Source organism: Anopheles nili, chromosome 3 (assembly GCF_943737925.1).
Source record: "Anopheles nili chromosome 3, idAnoNiliSN_F5_01, whole genome shotgun sequence".
Taxonomy (NCBI): Eukaryota; Metazoa; Arthropoda; class Insecta; order Diptera; family Culicidae; genus Anopheles; species Anopheles nili.
This window is the reverse complement of record NC_071292.1, coordinates 40,660,759-40,686,035: the sequence shown is the minus strand read 5'-3', so window position 1 is coordinate 40,686,035 and position 25,277 is coordinate 40,660,759. Positions and strand designations below refer to the sequence as shown.

Here is a 25,277-nt window from a genome sequence, read left to right as displayed (position 1 = left end):
ACTTTTGACCCATTTGAAGAGCTTTTACATTTTTAGCGGCACTTCAAATTCTCTTTATTCCCAAAAACGAGTAACCCTAGTAATTTTGGGTGGTTTTGAATGGCGGAATCTAACACGCGTACATGTATACTAACACAACACGGGCGCTTGACTAAACTGTCACGACAAATCCTTCAAAGGTACTGAGGGCCTGTGAACATAGGCAGTACTGAGGGTGAGCACATAACCAGTCACCCTGCCGAAAACAGTACACCGACCTCCGCGACGTCCTTCAATTGGATGGCGGTGCAACAGCTCCAGTCCTTCCATCTCTTCAGACTTCCGCATTTCATAGTGTTGTGAGCACGCAGCCAACATCAACAGCAACGGACGCAGCCGATTGATCATGAATGTCGACTTCGAGTACTACACGACTACGCAGTCGCCGGTTAACGGACGATTGGATCCTTGAAGGAGCTCGTATTGGCTATCACCGGCCTTTTTTACATCGGTCATCGAGAAAACTGGCGTCTTGGTCCCGTCTTGTTTTATAGTGTAGTATGAAATAAATAAGAGCACAATAATCCTTCATTTATAGTTTGCATCTGTTTTCGAACACAACGTCTGTTAATTTCTCTAAAAACAAACATGCGTGCCGACTAATGTCGACATATGAGAACAGTTTGCAAATTGCATCAAGGCCAAAAAGTTCCGATTGTAGAATCCTTTGGTTATTCCACCGGTGTTTATTTCATACCGCTTTACGCGAGGTTTAATAGCTTGCGTGCAATATCGGGCTTCTATACTGATTTTTTTTTAAAGTTGTGGCACAAACACATAAATGGTCTCGGGTTCAAATCTTAACTTGGTCTCTCAAGTACGCAGGACTGACTATCCGGCTACGAGAAAAAATGTCATTACATAGAAAGAGAATAAATTGCAGGATCTGAAACCCAAATCAGGAAACAATAGTCAATTAATATACATTAATTCCAGATTCCACGATTGGGATCGTTAGATTCGAAAACAAATATCTAAAATTGCGATTCCTGCGTGATTCGGTACTATATGTCACGTGCCTGGGTTAAGACATCTCAAACTCTTAGTGCAATCATCGACACACCATGATCTCCAAGCAGATGATGATAGTTAGATTAACTTCCAGGGCATCTAGCTGCTGGCAGCAGGCTATTCGTGTAGGAGTGTAGTCATTCGATACCGTAAAAATACAGGCATGAGAATGTAAGCTCGTAGTAGATGCGAAACTGGTAGATTTAAGGAATTATGGTATGGCACTGAGGGACGACCCAATACGGCGTCCGATTTCAATTGCTCTTGCAGCATACCTAGACCACTAAATGGCGCGAAGCCAGACAAGTAACTAGATCTGTATAGATGTTATTTTACAAACCAAAATCTTCTGACAAACGTAAAAAATGTGTATGGACGAAAATCAATTTTTAACAGTGCCATTAAAAAGGTCGATAGAGAAGAAATTTAAACCGTTCAGTAAAACAATATGCAAATAATGAAAACTTCATTGAATGTCATCTTAAAAGGATATATAGTAATATGCAGAATGAAATCAATTATGATTAAGATAATCGTTTTATATAAAAGAAAAGAAACTTTCACAATAATATAAATTATTTTACCAGAAGTTTACAACAGTTTGCCACATCTATGCTAATACTCTTTCTTTTCGACGATCGTCGAAACGGTATCGTTACAGTACAGTGGGTAATTAATTTACACTATTGTTTATTGAAGAGCAAGTTTATTCCCTTTGAATTGAATATTATTTTTAATCAAAATAAAATCAAAACATTCTTATATAAAACGCAAACTGAAACAGATTTAATTACATTATGATACAATTTTGCCTTCTTACTTAGTAGTAATCTGTCAGGCTATACAAATTTGTGATACTGCTTACTGCCGCGCACTATAAGCTTGTGTCTAAGAACATCGGAGTGAAATACACCTGAACATTGCTACGCGGAAAAAAGAAAGCACGAAATATGTTTTAACATTAACAATATCAATCAGATACAAAATCTGATAGTTGTTATTACTCTACAGTGTTGTGCTCCTTTCCCTTGCTGATGTTATTAATAATGCCCATAGATTATCCCATTTGGGCTCATTCATATCCATAAAATAAAACCAATAAACCACTATGGATTCTAGCACAATCAACTACAGTTGTTTTAGAGTTGTCATTTTGATAGCTCCTTTCAGTATGTTCAGATGCTGATGTTCGAAACAATCTATTTATGACGTTGGTACATGCTTGTTACGAAATTGGAATAATTTTCCATAAACATGACATTTGCTCTAGCTGCATAGTAATCATATCTGTCGATGGCGCTGTCTGCAATGAATTTCTATATCATCAGCAGAATGGAATCAGCTGCTTTACTGTCATGCGATTGGACAGTCGAGATGTCGCTGACAATTTTTGCGTTTACTTTTGCCTCCTGAAGTCTGCAAGGGATGTCCGGTATGTGCGTGGGCGGATAAAAAAGAATAAAATAGATCGAACATTATAAATAACATACATATTACATCAGATGCGCTTAAAAAACCAATATGAGAAATGAATGACAAAAAATATCAGGATCAAGATTTATAATTTATAACAATCTATATCGCATATAGCATTCTCCTTAGTTCAGCTTTTGTGGAATTGAGGATCCTTTGCGTTTTCTGGTTAACGAAAAATTGAAATTACTACAAATATGCAATTATACAATATGGAGTATACATCAATCGTCTCAATAAATTATCACCGTGCGTAAGGATATCTATTGATCAGAATGCTTCTAACACGATCAAAGAAAAGAAGACCTAAGAAAAAGGTAGATTAACAATTGAAAATATTGTATTTAAGAGATAATCAATTCAAATAAGCATAGCTAGCTGCAAAGCGGTGAATCGACCATTATTTCCTGTTTTTTCTCTCTTTTCCGCGCTCTCTCTCGTACTCTCTCTCTCTATCTTCTATAAGACATAGATTTTTTTGTAAGATACATAAATTGAATACAGATAAATAATAGATAGCTCTACTCCGTTCCAACTGCATTATAAATTTTATATTTTTTAAGAGAATGAAATACGCATTTAAGTGTCATATATACAATACCTGTCATATGATCAGAGGATATCTGAGACGATATAAGTCCATTGCCCGAAGTAGACGAAGTGGTTACCGTTCCAGTAGACACTGAAGACATAATGCATTTGGCTTGAGCAGCTGTTAAAATTCCACCGTTGTTTCTCACAGCAAAATTTCTTCCAGCACCGCTCATCCTACACAAGTTACCATCATAAATTGAACTAAGTAAGTGGTTAAAATATAATTCAATTTCGTAAGCAAACAAAAAAGGGTAATATATACAGCAACTATGGAATATTACAGGAGTGTTTAACACACAGTGTTGTTCATGGGGACAATATTAATAAATTTAAATAATCAAATGACATTTTTACAAAGTCTAACACGACATCTTTAGCTTGTTTTTCGAAGTATGAAAGCACACGTAAGTTGTCGTTTCATTTGTGTTTTATGGCATGTATTAGAGATATTTGATTAGTTCTTCCGCAAAAGCTATATTTTCAAAATATGTTTTAGTGGGATTTAAAATCCACAGCTACAAAAACTATCTGCATATGCTGTAAATTATATTGAAATGATTGATTTTTAGGCTAAGAATGAAATTTAGTATAGTTTAAAAAAATAGAAACATTTTCACAGCAATATAATTATTTAGTTGCATACGACCGTACAATATAAACATATTTAGAGTTACAGCACACCGCAAAACATTGCTTTTAATTCTCACTGGAAAAAAATGCCTAATGATAAAAAAATCCACCGTAACCTGTAAACGCAGAGATTTCTACAAACATGTAGAAGCTTTGCATATAAATAACATAAAATGGATTTTGATTTGACAAAAATTTTGAATACCGTTTGATCCCCGTTCAGAAAATAATACATGAAATATACATGTTTACACAGTTTTGAAAGATTATATCGCAAGCAAACATGATTTGTTATCTAGATAAAAAATAAACGAACTAAGATGCTCCACGCCAAAACACACTTCGTAATTTGTTACAAATCAACATATAAACGAACATTATTTCAGATTCTTAATTAAAATATAATTTGGCTTATATATTGGTTAATATAAAAAATAATAAATCAAATATGTTTAACGATGAGCATCATGAGTGGAACAGTGAGAATCAAATACAAAGCTTGCTTGAAACTTGCAGTAAAACATTATAGGTGGGTTCTTTTAATATTAAAAATATTTGGTTTTACACAATACCTCAAGTATTTGTTATAACTGTGAATATGTGAACAAAAATGCCCGTGTATATAAATAATTTATTTCTAATTATAACACTTACCCCATCCCAACTTTAAGAGGCATGGATTTATTCACATCATCTTCAACCATTTTGCGTTTCTGGCCAGGACGCAATATAATAGCATGCGGCTGTGATTGTGTAGATAAACTTAAAGATTGTTGCTGCTGTTGAGGCTGTGACTGAGGTGGCGGACGTTGTTGCAACTGTTCAACAGTGGGCTATTAATAGAATTAATTAAATTTCATCGATCAAAATAATTAAATCTGCTAGCTTAAAATAAGTTACTCTTAAAACTAAGAACGAAAACTTGCATTTAAAACATTTTTTGGATGTTATAATACAAATTGAGTAGCACCCTAGTTTTAGATAGATAAATTAAAATATACTTGGTTGGTAAAAGTAAAGGATAAGCATCTCAATTTGTAAGCGACTTTGGGCAGTAATCACGCTTCTCAATTTAGTTTATTGTCTTTTCATTAACGCATGGTAAATTGGTTGCTGCATTAAATGTAGTTAGGTCAAAAATTAGAAAATTTAAGAACAAAAAAAAATTAAGAACTGAGAAACTTAACTCGCGAAATTTATCAGAATTAGTAGTTATATTTCAGTGAAAAAAATCTTTAATTATCATTCCAGTGGGCCTTGAGAAGTGAAGAAGACTTTTCTATCTATTGATTTTATTGGAGCAATTTCCAGAAAAATTTCACTGGGCACTGGGAAATAGCTATTGTTTTGATCATTGATAAATATCAATTTTAAACTGGATACTGTCGTGAAAATTAAGCTATTAAAATACAGCTTTTTATTACATATGTTTATTAACAGAGAATGTACAATTTGTACGCAATGTATACCGCATTATAAGATTAATTTTAACCATGCTATATAATTATCTATTCATTATCTACATCATCATAACAATCATTAATTACCTTTGGTGATTCTTGGGTGGAAAATTGTACAGCCGTAAATGCCGGTGGTGGTGGCGGTTGAGGGGGAATAGATGCATTTATAATAATTTGATGTGGAGTCCCAGGTTGGTTTTCAATCAACTGTGATCCTGTCGCTTGTGGTGGAGGCTGCGTTTGAGCATTAGGCAAACTAGTGATGATCTGCTGAGGGGGAGGTGGAACCGTGTGAAATTGTACTTGAAGTCCTGTGCCAGCAAAAAAAAAACATTACATATTTATAAAATAGTTGTTTTTATTTATGAAACAATTTGCAAAAAAATTTGACAAAGCAATAATGCAACAATATGATGTAATGATCTAATTTTAACTTTGCAAGAAAACTTTTTACTCTCCAAACTATGATATAATTTGAACGCAGTCTCAATCGTAGAACATCAATAGGGACTTTTACAGTGACACTTGATAATGTACATAAATATCTATATTTAGATGCATTGAAAAAGTAAATGCAAGGAATAAAAATATCTAGACAATGTGATTCTATACAAATTTTGATTATATAAACTTCTATCTAATTCATATTGCTTGAACAAAGAGAATAACTTTAAATTGCTAAATCTAACGGAATGGAAACGGACAAGAACCGTGAGCGATCGTAACTTTTCGCTTTCGTGATGTTTTCTGTACTCACACAAACAATCGTTCCCAAATCAACAATGCAATTCAAAATTTGTATCGGATTGTTTGAGCAGCATGGATAAAGAGACCGCCAAATAGACTGTATTTACTCACATCTAAAAGCAATCTTTGACAGCATATCAGACGCGATACTATTAGCAAAGGTTTGGTTCTAATATAGTGTAAAATTTGAACAAGAAATGTCAACTTCGTTTAACGTGTATTCCTCAAGGAAGCAATCTTGGACCACTTTTCTTTCAGTAGTATGTTAATAAAGTGTCCTTCGCAAAACGTAAAGAGCAAAACGCTTCTTTTATGTGTCGATAAATGTGTTGTCATATCATTTAGTTGTACTCGACAACCCGTCATACTTCACAACACAATTAAACATAATTGCTTCAACGGGCAAACGGGTTGAAGGCGATTTAGAGCTTTCTCTTGACGACAATCTATCATTTGGATTTCATTTTGACGACACCATCGGTAAAACTCAAAAAAAAAACTTCATGCCTTGTATTTAAAATGATTAAGAACATCAATGATAAAATTTGTATAATAACTTTGTATGGTTAGTTTAATATTAGACTATGGCAATCTTCTGTGTAGTCCGTATGCGGGAATCATGGAGCAACAGAATCAAGAGAATACAAAGAAAAATTCTCCGAGTTTGCACTACGTGAACTCCCATGGATCAATTCATTACCACTATAACGATCACGCAGACTTCTTTTAAAACTAGAGTCTCTTGCAGCAAGTCGACAAGAGCAAAAGCGTTTAACAACATCGATACCTCGAATATTTCGAGCTCACAAATTGTAATATTCATAAGTTACGAAACAAACCTTTAGACATTGAACATTATTGAACCCCGGATTTGGAAATACAACATATGCGGTGAGTATCCCCATAAATCCAATTACAAGTAAATTTAATGACTTGTAAGTTCGTCGACTTAAACAAAAATGCGTGCGTATTATTCATTCAGAGAATTGAAGCTTATCTCTTAAAGCTTCAATTCTCTGAATGAATTTCAGTGTTAAATGAGGTTGTTGTTTTGTGTTATTTATATAAATAAATAAATAAATTTAGAAAAAAAACATGAAAATAGATAATGGTGAGATAGTGAAAAATTCTATGAATTAATGATTATCACATTACTTTAACAAAACGTTTACTAACACTTACCTTGCGGAGGTTGTATTTGAGGATTAAATGCACTGGTTGTAATTATTTGCTGCTGCTGTGAAGCTGGGGGTCGAAATTCGGCGGCACTGATAATCGTTGGTTGGCTTATTATATGAATTTCATTTGGATTCCTTATTGGTTGGGTAGTAATCTGTATACTAGGTACCGTACTTGCTGGTACTTGCTGGATTTGTTGACCGGCGGCTGAAGCAGTTACTGGCCATGGTTGGGGGGCACTAACAACAAAATGCGACCCACCGACTTGCATTTGTTGCGGTGGCGGAGCTGGAACATATGATTGTATCGACACCGGTATTTGGCTATAAATTTGTTGCGGAATGCCACCGTGACTGATGGGTGGATTTGGTTGCGAAGTAATGATCGTATTGCCGACTATATGTTGCACTGTCGGTGGAGGCACGGACATGATGGGTGGTGGCGGTTGACTGATCGGTATGCCCGGTATCGACGATACGGGGATCACAGTTGTTTTGGTTAGTTGACCGCTAGTAGGAATCTGCTGCAGAATAGTTCCGGGAGGAGGCTGACCTTCGTCTAGCTTGAGCGAGTCCTGTTTTATTTGCAAATCCGAAGGTCCACCCACCTTTTTTGCATCCCCACCACCACCATTTAGCAGCATTCCGGTAGGTTGTGCACCCACCAATTCCGGAGGTGGATGGTGTGTTAGAATCGGTTGTTGAGTCTGAAAAATTATCTGGTTCTGCGGTTGGGGAGCCGTCTGATGGTTGATGTTAGGTGGCGGCACCATAAATGCAGTACTGCCCTGCACGGTGATGATTTGTTGCGTTTGCGGTGGACGCTGAAAGTGATCGAACTGGGGAGGCGGTATTGTTGTTTGCACAATTCCCTGAACCGACTGTGGTTGTGGCTGAATAAGATGCTGTATCGTGACCTGTCCATTTGTGCCACCACCGCTTGTCTGAATAGATGGATTTTGTTGAATATACTGCACCTGGTAGGGTGGTGCAGGATTCACAATGATTTGTTGTGCCGCTTCTGGCGGTGCTTGCTGAATCTGTATGTTCGGAGGCGGTTGCGATAGATGCGTCCCAGTCGTTGGAGAGTTTTTAATCTGAACTATCGGCGGGCGAATTTGCGCCACTGGTGGAGGATTGTTTACGTTTGCAATTTGGGTAGGAGCCGTTGCGGTCTGAATTTGTGAAATTACAACGTTATTCGGCTGCTGATGAATTTGTACTGGCACGTGGGACTGAATTATGGTAGGAGCTTGTGGAATGATTTGCGCCGGTGGAGGTTGACTTTGTGGCAAAACCGGAGGATGTTGCACAAAACCCGGTGGAGGCGGTGGCGGAGGAGCAAGGACCGTAGGCGGTGGTTGATGAATAATTCCATTCGGTTGCGTAACATGTTGTGTTCTTATAATCGGCGCCATTTGAGTGACTTGTGTTGTTTGCACCATATTAGTTTGCGGAGGGGGTATGAGTTGAAAATTAGCTTTCGGAATATTATTCTCTTGAAAAAAGCTAAGCTCTTCTTGTAGTGTCTCGATTAAATTTTTCGCGAGCTGCTTAGCACTTTGTAAACCATCCAAGCTGAAAGAACAAAACAAATGTATTACATCGCTACATGATTAGCTACCTTATGTACGCTTAGCTATACTTACGAAGAATGTTCTAAGAAGAGATGCAATGGTTCCGGAGCTTCTTGCATTGTTTGCGGGTCAAGATTCAATGACCCACGTCCTCTTAGCGTTACCACTGCCCCGGTTTCGGTACGAATATAATTCAAATTTGTCCCACCATCTCCCAACACACGTGATCGTACATTAAATGCCGGAGGAGCATGATCCAGCCCAATCACAAGTTTTGCGACACACATTGTTGTTCCATTTGGTGCTCCAACTATTGTGGGAGGGGGATTACTAATGATTTTAGAAATTTGCTGCTGTTCCTGCTGCTGCTGGTGCTCTTGCTGTTGATGTTGTGTCTTCTGCTGCTGCTGATGATGTGGGTGGTGTGTTTGTTGCTGCTGTTGGTATTCAATCGAAGCTGATTCGAAATGAGGCCGTATCATTTCGATACCTGCAAAACATCAAACGTATCTTACTATAGTGATGACGACAGAGTTATCAATTTATGATTTATCTATTTTTGTTACAAATGCTGCCTAAGCACACTGTTACACTTACTTGCAACATGCATTTTAACAGAACAATTGCTCCAAGTGAGGATACACTATTCCATTTAAAAATATATAATTAGCAGTTTCTGTTGCTGTTCAAAACACACACACTTACACATTCAGTTAAAATCTTAACAATAAATTGTATAATATGTATTATTCAATTAAATAATCTATTCGAGGCGACAAGTAACTAATTTTCTGTTAAACAATTCATCATTTCGAATGCATGCGACCTGCTGCGTTCTACACTGGAGGTCGTGTTCCTCTTAAGTCGTGTATCCGTAGCTGAGCTTGTATCACTAATCTTTTTTTTCTTCTAATCACTAGCCATCATTATCGATTACATTTCTTCGTTGCTTTCTATCTTGATGCACCCGATCGTAAGTCTATCCTTTTGGGAACTTTTGCTCATTTCGACCTAGCAAGAACATTTATTTTCGATCCATTCAAAACCGATTGAAGGACACATAACGCAAACTGGTTTGCGTTATTGCATGGTTGCTTTGCTTCTGTTTTGCACTAAAGAGGTGAAAAATACCAAAGTGTTTGTACAACATACAAGCGTAACATGCTGTACAGATATCCGAATGCGTCGCAATTTGAGAAGTTTAGTTGTCAGGTTTTTTCAATTTGCACCAATGCCTAATTAACATGATCTAAAATTGTTCACAATTTCACTGTTTCGGTAATCCCTTGCCAAATTTTAATTCCAACAACGACGCACGCACACGTATTCACAAGCTTTGCCTAACCTTGCGCATACGTATGCACACATTCACACTCGGTCACATATGCAAGAGTTACATGCCATTATTGCATCTGGATGAGGCCAGTATCAGAGAATCGTAGAATTGAAATCAAAAAAATCATAACTTATTTCAGGGAGTTTCTTATGCAGTGCCTACCTATTTGGGAAATAAAGTTTTGTTTCAAGTAGAAGAAAACAAAGACTACAACGACGAGCACACTACATTGGAGAAAATTTTTGACGTTTCCTATTTTTGTTTGCAATTTGCTGATATGTCAAGGGTGTTCTTTAGTGTAAGTGAGATCAGTACATTCAGCTATTAATGCCTGGTTTTATATTTGACGTTTCAAAGGGTTCTTCTATATGGTTTCAAATGGAATGCCAATAAATGGGTCTGTCTATGCACCAGAAACATGTTATACTTTAACAATGATGTAATAATAACACTGCGTTCAAACAAAATTATGATCGTTAAGTTATTTCATTGTTCAATGGATAATTCATTACCTATCGCATTGGACGAGGAATATTCAATAGATGGCGCTGCTGTAACTACCGTTACAATATGCTTGAGATTTTATAGCAAACTATAGGTATACTGATTGCTGTAGATTTTATAGTATTTTTTCCTCTAACGAGGGCATAAGCACTCTGGTTTTATTTGGTAGAATTATAAGAATGACTATTTGAATGTTAACATCCAAACCATTGATTGTTAACTCAAGTAAATTATATTTCCTTAACTAATTATTCATCCAGCGATGTAGAATTTAAAATCACCGTTAAAGGTCTCTATACTCAGGTAACACTATTAGCCACTTATTATCATATATGAGTTTGTTGCAGTTGTAAAAGCTTATTGGTTTTACAAATCGATAATGTATTTTGAATACAATTTTAGATTTATTCAAAAAAAATATGGAAAATACATCAAAAGAATCATTAGTTGTACAAAACCAAGAGCACGGCAAAACTAAAGGCGTTGGGTCCGTTGAAATGGTAAAAGGAGCTGGAAAAGAAAGCTTGACGAAAATTCTACCCGAGAGAGAATTCTTTGTGACCAATCGGCTCAGTTTAGTGCGAGCAGTAACGAGTGACGGAAGTGTTTCGAGAAAAGCGTAGTGGCTTCACGTTAGTACCGTTGAAGGCAACTTTTATTATTGCAGCATCTGCACATTGATTGTAACGATGCCAGTGGTAAACTACAGTGTTTTCTGGTATTATTGCTGTCAAACATATAGCAATCGAACTTTATTTTGAGGTGGTTGTGAAAATTTCCCGATATGCGATAAAGAAAAAAAGTTACCGCATCCGCAGCTCTCAGCTTTTGTCCCCGTTGCCTTGCAATTTGTATAAGGCTAAACGAGAGAGTTTGTCCTTTCTTCATCCTTAGCTTTAGCTCGGTCCTGCGGAAATATTCAGAGCTTTTCGCCTTCGTGCGTTCCAGTTTGTTCGTGCAATCTCGTTTGATGGTATTTGTGATGGGAGCTAGTGCATGCATACTCTGAAAAATAGGGAGGAATTTAAGCTTTTTCGTAATGTTTACAATAAACACTATGCATAGATAAACCATGAAACTGTATTCACTAATGGTTTCTTAAGCAAATAAATTGCCAGTAAACCAGTGATTGAAAATTTCTAAAGACCTTCACTTCGTCAAGGATTCAAAGATAAGATGTTACATTATCCTTTGACGAGAAGGTATATGTGTGGTCACACATGAACCATGAGAAATGAAGAAAGAGAGAGAGAGAGAGAGAGAGAGAGAGAGAGAGCGAGAAAGAGCGAGAATGAGATAATTTTGAGCAAAAAGAGCTGCATTACTAAACTTGGAAACATGGAAGCATCTGTATAACGAATTTGTGATATCGAGAGCGAACAAAGAGAGAAGTTGGTACAATTTCTTTCTCTCCTGAACGATTTTCTTCAATAAAATAGCGTTGCGTATTGCAGTGTACAGAAAACTCTAGTGAAGAACGACTACCTTGGCAACTTTTTTCAACGATTTGGATTGTGTAAAAATTAGGACAGTCAGACACATTCGTGCAGTAGCAGTAAAGGCACGAATGTTCATTGTGAGCAAAACTTCAAATATTTTAACAATATCAACTTAGACCTGTTTTATGTTTTACTCTTGCTGGTACGAAATTTCGTGTCTAATATGTGTCGTAACAATTGCAAAAGGCATTTTTTACCGACGTTATATTCGGCTTACAGCTTTTCCGCAGAAAGTTTTCACGAACCAAGTTTGTACTATTTCGAATGTTCGTTTATGATGGCTAAGCATGAAATGGATACGATATTTGATTTAACGCTATTGATAAATAGTTTGCTCTATGTTGTATATATATATATATATATATATATATATATATATATATATATATATATATATATATATATATATATATATATATATATATATATATATATCTCTCTTGACGATAAAAGCGATAGTAGATGGATATGATAGTTATTGTAAAATTATTGTGTTTTGTAAAAAAATACTCGGTAAATGCCTAGTGGGATTTTAGTTTTTACTATTCTGCAGAGCTAAGCCCATTTTATTGTGACTTTATCTTCTCACAACATTAAACTCATAGATCCACTCCAACAACAGCAGATGGAATAAAAGTGTACAGTGACGTGAGCAGCGAAATTCGTTTTTTGTGGTTGTGTACAACTGTGTGTGCCAGTGCAATGAAACGACAGGATTAATAAGCCTGATTGTAAAGCCTGAATCCGCTATCTTCAATAACAGCGATTCGTGAGTTTTTTTTCTTTAATGTGCGAAGTAACATTATCCATTACGAAGTGTGACACCTCTGAAGTGTATAAATACAACAGTGATTGCTTAGTATTCCGACCATCATTTTTATCATAATCTTCATAAGGGAGAAGTTGCCATATTCCCATTACCAGTGGCTCGCTTATCAGGAATCTACTCTAACAGCGGTAGCAGCAGCAGCAGCAGCTATAGCAAGCTTTTACTAATCGAAAAGCTTTTCGATTGATTTTGCTTCACGCTAGGGAAGAGCTATACTACAGTTTCACTCCTAAGAGAAGAACAGCGGTTCAACGGTAAATGTTTCATGCTCGATTATTTTCAACGTAACTGTGATAATTTGTAACATTTTTTGTTGCATTAGAGTGTTTTATTGAACGGCCCTTATTTTGCACATCGTTTATTTTTATGGTTTTTAGAGAAATAAGTGTATTTGGAAATACTTGTTTTTCTTATTTCATTTTTAAAGTTATCGATTTTCTTATACCCAGGGGAGAGTCACTCGTTTACTCGTTATGCCTACACTTCTTCTCAAGCTCTTTTCGGTTCTTTATGTGTGTTGGGATAGCTACCGATTTGGGTTTGCTTTGAAGTGCGCGGATGTCTAGCGTTGTATACCGGTATTGGTACCGGTATTAATATTGGCAGTGCTTTGGGTATGTGGTAGTAGGATAACAGAAATTTCGTACGTAGCAAAAAGCTCGCCAGGACATGTGTCTTTATTGTTGGCATGGTAGAGCTTTTTGTCGAATGCGTTGTCCGTTTGAGGCTCTCTTGGATGTGAATGGTGCTGGTATACTGGCATACGGCTGTGAGTCACGCTAGTGCATGTTTTCCTTTGAATATTACATTCAAGCTTCATGCGGTAAACTCCATCAAAATTCGTTGTATTTTGTTATGCAGTGTTTTTTTCGGGTTACATTTTAAGTTTTCGCCAATATCTAAAATTTTGAATGGAGTTCATAATGAATTATAGAGATCTAGAAGCCGTGAGCTAGATCATAAGTAGTTTTTAAATTATTGAGATTGTGTTCCGTACTTCATTATAAGACTTTCTTGTTTTTATAAACTAATGTTATAAAAATGTCGTATGTTATTCTTTGACATACAATTAAACTATTGTCTGGAGACCATAAAAATTACCCTGACCATCCAAAGCACAAGGGTTTGCTCAATCCCCTATGATATTCTCATGTTTTCTCTTTGATAAACATATGAGTTTGACCGGAAAATTCAAATATACCGCATAAACAGGGACATGATGATTATAACGAAATGTCTAGCGTGAAACACGCTCATGACGGGCTGGTTTAATTTCCCAATCGTTGGCAATTCAGTATTCTTACCTGCGAACAACATCTATTACTTCGGAAACTATAGCGCGCTTTAATGGTAGTGTGAATGAGTATATAATGAGAAATACAGTGAAATGATGGAATCAGATGTGACAAAAAATAGCATGAAACATTCAACCATCATGCACACGATAATGTAATATTGATTTTAGTTGGCGCCTCTAAGGGCAGACATCAAACTGCAACAGAGCTTGTGCCATGGTACATAGGTCATAAAATAGCTAACTATCCAATGTAAATGAAACTTGCAGAGAATTCGATTTCTGGGAAGAGAACAATAGACGTAAATTTATCGCGAACAAGAGAGTTTACTTCATAACCAAGAGATCAAGAGAGCAAAAAGAGAGACTGATGGATAAAGAGAGCGTAAGCGAGAAAGAAACAAAGGAAGGTGGACGAGAAAAGAAGAGATCATTTGGAATTTTCCGTTCAAGGACCAGCTCTCATAAATACTCGCTAGAAGTCGCACAGAGATGTAAAGCAGCTTGTTCGTAGAGCTTTTGCGAGCTTAATGCGCCCCACCAAAAGTGAAAAGCAACTGAAACCGGTGTAGTCAACCGCAGCAAGAGTACTAACTGTTTTATATGTTTCTAGTAAGCACGACAAGCGTTGATGACCATCGTCGTCTCCTCTACCTGTGTTTTGCGTTAATTACTAGTACTTATGCCTGACGCTTACTATTGCTTAGTACCTGTGCTAATTTCTTCTAGTCATATTCATGCATTTTATTATTATTTCAATTAAAGCGTCTGTAATATTTCAATGGTGAACAAGATAAAAACATTTACTTTGTGCTGTATTTACGTTACCTTTTTTTCTGAATTCAGAATTAGTAAAGCAAGGAGAATTGAAACCAAATTGTAAGTCATTCATAAACAGTATTTGTGATCATTGGGTTAGTTATCGATTATGATTTAGAAATTTACAATATGAATTATTTTGAAAACGAAAAAAAAGAATTCCATAATATTCGATTGAAAAAACCATGCAGTGTTAACAAAGCCATTACCCAGGAGATTAGGGAACATGAACGTGTACTCAAAATTCATAAAGCCAAACAAATAATAAACACTCCTATTAATTCATCTAAGTGCTATAAAAATTCTTGAAATTTAATTCATTTCAAACTCATGTATGAAAATAGTATGTAATTAATTTATTTCAATAGTTGGTATGATATTAAGTACTAAAATTCCAAGAAAACTAAAATACCAAAGAATATTAAAACAGTCAACAGAAAACATTCAATCAATATGGGAATCAATATAGAATATCAAATTAATCAATTTATTGATTATTGTTATAGCTTATAAACACTAAACTGGGTCGAAGAAATAAGTATTGTTAAATGTTCTGGATTGCGTGTGTTTTAGGTGCGAAATACTTAGTATTTATCAAAAGTTCGTATTACGTTCATGGGTGTGCCAATATTCCAAAATGTTGTACATCTTGTTTACGGCATCATATTTTACCCAGTTCACTGTATCGTTTTCATTAAATGAACTAAATTCCTATTTGGTATAAGTATCCTATACGGTGATATCCTATTTGACATTATAGTACACAGTTTGAAAGAAAGTCAGAGCCAAACTAGCTGAATCAAGCAAAACATATTGAACAAACACAAGGAAATTTGTTACAATGGACCGATGTGGTACGTAAGAATCGCTGTATAACCAGCGGTACGTTAAAAATCTTTAACACCACAAGTTAATAAATGCGCATGTTTGATCTGACGTCATACTACAGAAGTTGAAAATATTGCGGAATGTGTCGTCTTGAAAACAAATGATCGTACCATTTGAAAACCTGATTTTCGTTTTCCTTTATTTTCATAAAATTATGGAAATTTATCGTTAATTTCAATTTTTTATTACATGTTATTTTTATGCTATTACGATTGGTTACAAAATCACCTGATGGTGATGGTTATTAAGTAAAATCTTTTTGAACAATGCAATAGCTTCAAACCAATTCAGCAAAACTTTTACTGCTTTTTATTAAGTTACAACAGATTTACCATTTCACAGTAACGTAATCCAGAGTAGAATCAAGAGATTTTTAATGTTATATTTTTCCTAATGAATTATTTTCTCCATTGCAGAAATTTTGTCGAGGAATTAGATGCACCATTCCCAACATGGTGCCGTTTATATAACTGTGATCTGTGGTAATAAATTCATGAGCCCCATGTAAGTAATTTTTGGTACCGTGGTTTATCTATATAAATATATATATATATATATATATATATATATATATATATATATATATATTTATATATATATATATATATATATATATATATATATATATATATATATATATATATATATATATATATATATATATACATACATATATATATATATATATATATATATATATATATATATATATATATATATATATATATATATATAAATATATATATATATATATATATATATATAGATATATATATATATATATATATATATATATATATATATATATATATATATATATATATATATATGCGTGTTTTCATATAAAGTTTCTAATATCGGGCTTTTTTATAGCTCAAATAGACAACGAATATTATTGCAACATTTTTATGTCATGTTTTAGGCCTTGGACATCTGAGGCTCTCATTGTTGGCCATATAGACAATGACAGAAGACTCCGATTCGATATCTGAGGAAGAACGTAGTTTGTTCCGTCCTTTCACTCGTGAATCATTACAAGCGATAGAAGCACGCATTGCCGATGAAGAAGCAAAGCAGCGTGAACTGGAAAGAAAGCGAGCCGAGGGGGAGGTAAAGATTGTTCGCTATTTACAAAATGCTTTGATCCTGCCTAGCTTTAAAACCGCTTGAAATCCTAGTTCATTCATTGTCCCCTTTCCTGATATCAGCTATCACTCTCAGCCATTCCGGTCGTTTTACTATTTGTATCTATAAACTCGCTCCTACCGCTTTTAGGACCTATTCCTTGCCGTTACAGTCGTTTTCACACTGGAAAAATGGTTCAAATTCTACCATAAGCATTAATGTCGTTATATGTCATTAATTTTTGTCCTATTTGCTCATAGCATATGTGGTAATATATAATTTTCTATCCAGTATATCTATCAAATATAATTTGTTATCAAATTAATATAATTTTTTGCAAGCATTTGTTTACATATTTCTTCTACGTATAATTGTGTACATACATACTAATGCTGTAAAATCTATATATACAAAGCAAATGTTCATAAACTTAACGTGCTATTGTGGTCCTTTTTTTGGTACAAATATAAACAATCAGTTTGATTTATTTTGTTGGAAACGTTTTTGCAGCTCCGTTTCAAGTAATAAATAAAATTTCTTTTAAGCTCAGGAAATAGGACATGATGTGTAGGTAGTTGGCAAAGCTTGAATTTGCTGGACAGATTTATCCTTTTGTTGAATAATAACAGCTGATCTATCAATTTACCAAATCTGGAATTAATATGGACGTGGACAATTATTTATTCGCTTTGTAATAAAATCATACCATTTTGATTTTTTTAAAAAATATCTTTTGAATTCTCATCTATGAAGAGAACTAATTTTCAATGTAACTGAGCAAAAGCCAGTTTGAACTACACACGCGCATAATGCAATGAGAAAGGCCATTTTAGCTACACATATACGTAGCCTTTCTATGCTTATCGTTTCCATGGAATACTGATGCATGTGAATATTCGGTAGCATTGCTCTACATTATTTACAAAACAGAAAAAAAATCTATCATGTGTGTTTACTCATAAAACGATAAATTTACGATTTGATTGACTTTATAGAGATCCAGATTATTGTTTGTTTAATTTTTATTCCAATAATATTTGGTAATTATTATAATATTTCTTTCAATGCAGTATGATGGGGATCGAGATCCTACACAACGAACCACATTACACCACTATTCCAGATGCAGATGATTGTAACTCTCCTTATCATGCATTGTATCACAATGATAAAATCGATAAACAAAACATTTTCATTGAATCGAAATTAAAATTGTGAATCGAATAAGAGCAAAAATCAAAAGTGTTGGTAAATCAAAAGCATTGTAAGCAAATTGCACAGTAAATGAACATAAAAGTGGTGCTTCATCTAATCGCTCCTGAAATGCACGTACATTTCAGCAAATATCGCAAGCAACAGCATTAAACTCATTATCACTGCAAAAACGCTACCTTAACTGTAGAGGTCAATTTTCTTAAAATATTTCAATTAACTTTCTAATACATGTCAACTATCACCTCCTTTACAGAGTGATTTTGGTCGGAAGAAAAAGAAAAAAGAAGTAAGATTGTCTTTTCAACTACTCAGCAAGCAAATCATTATTTTATCTATATATACATAATCAACTATATATAGACATCAGATACAACATATTGTAACAATTTTGTTTAGTTGAGTTTCTCTCAAGCATTCGTTTAAGCATTTTTTAGTATTCCACATTAGTAATCTAATAAAAATTAGTTGCCTAAATTGAGAATTTTTCAAAAATCAAGTTAATCATGTTTTGCGTGAAATTTTATGCTTTTTAAGATGTGATTATCTGATCTTTGATGGAATTTTAAATTGGAATCAATGGCATTTTTAGGCAAAGTGAATTTGTGAAGCAAGATAATGTTGTTGAACTTAAAACCTTAAGGCAAACTGTAAAACAACAATACTGAAGAATAATGCATATTCCGTTTATTGAATCTTATATGATATTTCTCATTAATGATGCATTTCTAAATTAGTGCATGTTAGAACTCAGATATTTGCTTTAATAGCAGCAGTCAGGATGTGGAATATATTTGCAATACACATGTATATATTTATAATTATAAATATGATATATTTATAATAATGTTGCTTCATTGTTCTTAGAAAACATAATTTGATTTGTCTGCTTTAATAGTATGTAAATTTGCACGTGTTACATTTTATTATTGTTTTGCTCTACACAATAATATTTAGTTTTAGCTTGTTGGCTTAATTTGCCTAAAAAAATGCTTATGTTTTTTGTAATCATTCACCAAAAGCGGAGGATGGCCTCAGCTCCTCGTTAGCAGGTTCAATTTACAAAATCAAGGGACATTTCCTGAGATTACTTCACGACTATTCGGTTAGAACCATATCTAGCAAAGTAAATAACTTTTCTTAATCGACGGTTTATTCCATGGTTTTTATTTTTAGTTTAATTTTATTTTATTTAAACTGTCATACAACATAATGTGTAACGAAACATGTACGTTATATTTTTGGCTTTCATAGCTTGAACATTAATAGATTACACATTTCTGTCTACAAAGTACACAATTTTCATTAATCATTATAACTGTTACTAATAATAAAAAAAATTTGAGCGAATCGTGGTTGATAAGACCGAAAACCCAAGCAAGACAAAAACAACTCAAATTCATTCGTAAAATGGCTTCATGAAACATCAGATACTCGTAAATTAATTTATTTGCTTGGGGAATTGAACGCGTGTCCTCTAAACCGTTATAGGGTTGACTTCTAATATCGATCCTTACTTAACACGCATTTGAGCAAACTGTTCTAAGTTGATTAAAGGCTTGGCTAGTAACTCTTAAAATGGATTGCATAATGGTAAATATTTGTATCAGAAGGGCAGTGCCTTTCATTAAAATATGGTCGGAACGCTGATCAATTCTAGCGATAAACATGCGGCTAGGTTGTACAATAGAATCATATCAATATTTTTTATTTAATGCATATTGTCGTATATAATTTATTGTATTCACCCATAAAAAAAACTTATTGTGAAGCAATAAAAGCGCCGTAGCCAGAGTTGTCGTTTGTGGTATGATATTATTTTAATTATTACTTGACTGTATATAAGCTTTTTTATGTTCAAAGCAATGCAAATTTTACATGTGCTTGATCAATTGTTTGAAGTGATTGATATACAACCATTTCATTTTCTACAACGTTCACGCTTTGTTAGAGTAACGGAGTTGGGAAAACACAAATCACATCAATAACTCCATACTATTCTTGAAGTTGACTAAACTTGTTCATCATTTTCATCTTCCTCTATTTCTCTTTCTATTTCATTGTCTATTGAACATCGCTGACAATTCTGTCATTCCAATTACGTGTGAAATGATTGATTCATCTCGTAACTTGAATATTACACGAATTGCTCGCCGCAACCAACACGCAATTATAAATTTGTAGATACGTTACGATGACGAGGATGAGGATGAGGGTCCCCAACCGGACCCTACACTTGAACAGGGAGTACCTGTCCCAGTTCGAATGCAGGGCAGCTTCCCTCCAGAGTTGGCCTCCACGCCTCTCGAGGATATCGATGGCTTTTATTCGAACCAGAGAGTAAGTTAAACTTCTTCATGAACTACAAGGCTGTATTAATTAGCTTTGTGCGTCGAAAAGAAATCATAATTAATCAACAAAAGCTTGACAAATAAAGCGCAAAATTACGCTTCTATATACATGCAAAACGCATAAAAAATAGTTTCAATTTATAGTTTGAATAATTATACTAAGTGTATTAGGAATTGATTATTTATATATTATCGATCTTGATTCTGTTCTCTTTCACAGACATTCGTAGTGGTTAGCAAAGGAAAAGATATTTTTCGTTTTTCGGCCACCAATGCATTATACGTACTTGATCCGTTTAATCCTATTCGTCGCGTAGCTATTTATATTTTAGTACATCCACTGTTTTCACTTTTTATAATAACAACCATTCTTGTTAATTGTATATTGATGATTATGCCTACCACGCCGACAGTCGAATCTACCGAGTAAGTATTGACTTGTGATACCTTCAAAGATTTTTGTGTGTTTTATCAATGTACCCTCTTGCAATTAGTAATGAACTCGAATAATGACTAGTAAAAACAACATTTCCTATAAAACATTTAAATCAATATCCTCTTCCAAAAGTCATAGTGTTCAAAGTAATAATTAAATATCTGGTAATCTGTTGCAGTTTTATTAGTGTGACTTTTTACAGAATTGTCAAAAAATCTTGCTGTTTTAAGTCACAATCATTATTTTTTAAATTTGATTTGTGTTACTATCAATAGACTGTACTAATGTACCGTACAATTAGTTTTCTTGGAAAATGTTAGATAATTATACAATTTGATTAGGATTTCATAGCTCTATAATATGTTTTCGACTGTTTTCATGTTACATATTTTCAAATGGTTTTCATGGAATGATAATAACATGAACATAAGACAACACAAGATAATAAATAAAACTACTTTGAAAATGATTCTTATTTACACAAAAACCGTGGCGTACATATACTCAAAATATAAAATTTCTATATAAAAATGTAGAAATAAACAATAATGAAAATTTTTGAGTCATGATACGCTAGTTGGCTAGAGCTCTCGCCTTAATAAGTTTTTGATGAAAGTGTATTCTTTCCAACGTGCTAACAAATTGTTTTGTTTCGGAGAAGAATATACCTAAGACCTTATTCCAGGCCTCAATTCTTACATGCCTTCTCAAAAGCGTTGGTATTTGCTAGTTATAAGTCCTCTCTTCCTTGAGCTCAGTATTTATTCGCCTCCATCGCCTCTCATCTTATTTCCCCCGTTCTGCTAGTTTTTGTCTTATGGGGTTAGTAACCGGTGAATTTTAAAAGTTCTTCAAAATACCGATAGCCAAGGATAATATTAAATCCATGTTACAAATATTTTTAAAGTTTATTATATACTTTCTTACTTGATTTGAGAATTATTTTTTTTTCTTCAAATAATATCGTTTATAACTATAACGAATCGGATTATTTCTGTCCATATGATATTCCATTTGCATGTGCATTTGCTATGCAATGCAGTGCGATAATCGATGATTTATTGCGATTACCATGGTTCATCATCTATAAAAGAATAATTTGTTCTACTTAGTTTGATGTTCTACTCTGATTTGAAGGGTACACATAAGATTATCAAATTCCATGAGTCTGAACTGAAGTACTGAAGAAAAACCAAACTCCTGTTTCTTATCACTCTCGACTAACACAGGGTGATATTCACCGGAATCTACACGTTCGAATCAGCTGTAAAAGTGATGGCGCGAGGTTTCATATTACAACCGTTTACTTATCTTAGAGATGCATGGAATTGGTTGGACTTCGTAGTAATAGCATTAGCGTGAGTTACAATATATATATATATATTTACACGTATACATACACATATTAACATATTAGGTTACGATTCATAGAAATTGCCAGAAATTAGATTACCATTCCCTTCGTGGATGCATTTATAATTTTGTAAACAATATGCCACCTACATATACATAATAAATATTTTTTCGAGTTTACGTCTTTTTCTTTATTGTTCATTCTCCTCTTATATACGTTTTCGACTAGAAAAAACAAACTTTTTTTACTTTTATTACGAGCATAGCATCTAGTGTTTAGAAGTACCCATTATATGTAATATAGGATATTCACTTATTATGTTTTGTACTATTTTGGCTGGTGGCGCACATATAGCCGAAATAACATGGTTCATATAAAAAATAAAAAGTGGCTGATTCATTTTTTTCATCATAGTAATGAGATACTATGCGGAGATTCGATAGCCAAAGTGTCAGCGCGTGCCATTAAGACACAATACTATTGAGTGCGAATCTCAACTGATCTTCCCCCGTACGCAGGATAGACTATCCAGCAACGTGAAAATTTCAAGTCATGGAAAGCATTTGCAAGACAGTCCATAAACCAGTTGTTGAGCCATTTAGGTAGAAAGAAGACAAATTAGCTACTACAGCTCAATTTATATTGGTTTTGGTGTTTTTGGCAAATAATTAAACTATTAAATTGATTAAGATTCATGACAGAATTGATTAATTTGATCATTTTCACAAATTTAATAAAACTACCACTTACCTAATTGAAGTTGATTGCTAATTCTGAATATCATCAAATGTCACGTTAAGTACTAAATAAGGAGCTTTATGTAATAGCTTCATACATTTCAATATATACAATATTTGCAGAACATTTTGTTCACATTCGTTCCAGCAATGGCTATGCATAGCGAATGTTACACCACTTACAGATGCCAAACAAGCACATGTAATGCAAAGCAAGGGTCCAAAATGTGTAATCGTAACAAAAATCTGTCTTTGTGTTGCAAGATAACTTTTCTTATTCTCACATCCTAATGCCCATGGCATGATACAAATCGCGGCGGCAATAAACATTCCATAAGAGCAAAGGTTAAATGCCAAACATTATTATTTAGTTTATGTATATTTTTACAAAACGCTGATGTGCAGCACAAACAGCATATAATAGAAAAAATGATTTAGCTACTTTTACAAACCATACCATGAAAACATCTGAATTATTCACCTATACAGTTGCAAAGCAAAACTCGTGACAACATATCGTAGAATTTTATGATGTAGCTCTATTCTATAGAATTAGTTCGACAGTAAACTAACGGTTTTTTCGGTATTATCTTTAAATGCCTTTATCACATGATGGACGGTAAACATAATTACACCACCACAGATATGTAACTATGGGTATAGATTTGGGTAATCTTGCTGCATTGAGAACATTCAGGGTATTACGAGCTCTCAAAACAGTAGCCATCGTTCCGGGTGAGTATATCAGGTATACCAAACATATGCGTCTAACTCAAATCAATGTTTCATTCGTATCATAGGTTTAAAAACCATCGTCGGGGCTGTCATAGAATCTGTTAAGAATCTCAGAGATGTGATAATTTTAACAATGTTTTCGTTATCCGTGTTTGCTTTGATGGGTCTGCAAATCTACATGGGAGTGCTTACACAAAAGTGCATCAAAGAGTTTCCTTTAGATGGTTCATGGGGTAACTTGACCGATGAAAGCTGGGAGCTGTTCAACAGCAATGATAGTAAGTACATCATGATTTTTATTTTGCTTCAAGGGGTGATGGTAAGCTTTCAATTTGCTTTGAATTTTAATTTTACAGCTAATTGGTTCTATTCCGAAAGTGGTGACATTCCTCTGTGTGGAAATTCATCCGGCGCTGGGTGAGTAATGGGTGTTGACAAAATACTTGAAAGCACCTTCTCTAATACATGCTTCAAACAATACACATACAATGTACAGTGGTATTAAATGTTACGTCAATAATGCCTTTTAATTCATCCATTTGCTTCCCATTTCAGGCAATGTGATGAAGGTTACATTTGTTTACAAGGTTATGGTAAAAATCCAAATTACGGGTATACAAGTTTTGATACATTCGGATGGGCATTCTTGTCTGCCTTTCGTCTAATGACTCAAGATTATTGGGAGAACTTATATCAACTGGTTCGTATTGTAATCTTTTGACTCCAGTGATAATTGATTATCGAGACTATTAATTATGTTTTACTAGTATGCGATAAGTTTAGTTTGTTATTATTACCAATTTTTTTTTCAAAATCAACATTGATCATATTGGAATTGATCAAATCTGGTTATTATTCCAACCATCCGTAAATTTAATTTATTTTTTTTTTCGTTTTTAAGTGGCATGTTTTGTGTCAATAGCCGCTCTGTTACAGCAGGTGTTTCCAAACTTGTTGGCTCAAGGACCGTATTGACCAAAAAAAGCAATCATTTCGAATCATTAGCGTCTCATGAGATAGTATCCAAATTTCAAGCAACGTTCACGTCAAAGTGTGCATCTGAAATGTTATTCAAATACGTAATTGAGGTGGGTTTCAAGCTAACCGTATAATTTTCGATCGGTTGTTCAAGCTCTGTATAAAGGACTAGAAATTTATGATATCCTTAGTCACATTATCATTCGTTGATGCTTTTCGTAACATTTCGTAAAAGATTTCCGAAAATAAATTTGCCCAATCGAGGGTTTTGTATTTGAGGAATTTTACAAAAAAAATAAGTATCATGGATTGCATTATTTCTTTTTCTATCTGTTTGAAGATTCTTCTATCTATAAAAACGGCACAAATGTTCGTTGCTATGATATAGTGTTTGTAAAATTAAATTGTTTGTATTGTTTGTAAAATTGCGCAACAGCGACGATTTAAATTTTTTTTTACAATTTTGATTCA

General features: G+C 34.2%; 2 protein-coding genes across 3 annotated transcripts in view; one reads left to right on the top strand and one right to left on the bottom strand.

Annotated features, from left to right (window-relative positions):
• Positions 1-1,540: 1,540 nt before the first annotated feature.
• LOC128723715 (uncharacterized) lies at positions 1,541-9,319 on the bottom strand. 2 transcript variants are annotated; one of them, XM_053817479.1, is made up of 7 exons: positions 9,307-9,319; positions 8,782-9,199; positions 7,137-8,710; positions 5,295-5,518; positions 4,402-4,580; positions 3,125-3,318; positions 1,541-2,466 (listed from the first exon to the last, which is right to left on the bottom strand). In XM_053817479.1, the coding sequence occupies exons 1-7, from the start codon at positions 9,317-9,319 to the stop codon at positions 2,447-2,449; spliced, it is 2,622 nt and encodes an 873-aa protein (XP_053673454.1). In that variant the 3' UTR covers positions 1,541-2,446. The 2 variants fall into 2 exon arrangements, with proteins under 2 accessions (XP_053673454.1, XP_053673455.1); XM_053817480.1 differs by lacking the exons at positions 3,125-3,318; positions 4,402-4,580 and having other exon boundaries at positions 8,782-9,307.
• A 3,674-nt stretch (positions 9,320-12,993) lies between these two features.
• The window catches only part of LOC128723088 (sodium channel protein para), a 38,074-nt gene continuing 25,790 nt past the window's right edge, over positions 12,994-25,277 (top strand). Inside the window, exons 1-11 of the mRNA XM_053816796.1 lie at positions 12,994-13,131; positions 16,295-16,382; positions 16,801-16,997; positions 18,472-18,504; positions 20,400-20,555; positions 20,787-20,992; positions 22,232-22,360; positions 23,737-23,828; positions 23,894-24,106; positions 24,185-24,245; positions 24,384-24,528. Coding sequence (XP_053672771.1) covers positions 16,842-16,997; positions 18,472-18,504; positions 20,400-20,555; positions 20,787-20,992; positions 22,232-22,360; positions 23,737-23,828; positions 23,894-24,106; positions 24,185-24,245; positions 24,384-24,528 — 1,191 coding nt within the window. The 5' untranslated portion in view covers positions 12,994-13,131; positions 16,295-16,382; positions 16,801-16,841. The remainder of the gene's footprint in view (positions 13,132-16,294; positions 16,383-16,800; positions 16,998-18,471; positions 18,505-20,399; positions 20,556-20,786; positions 20,993-22,231; positions 22,361-23,736; positions 23,829-23,893; positions 24,107-24,184; positions 24,246-24,383; positions 24,529-25,277) is intronic.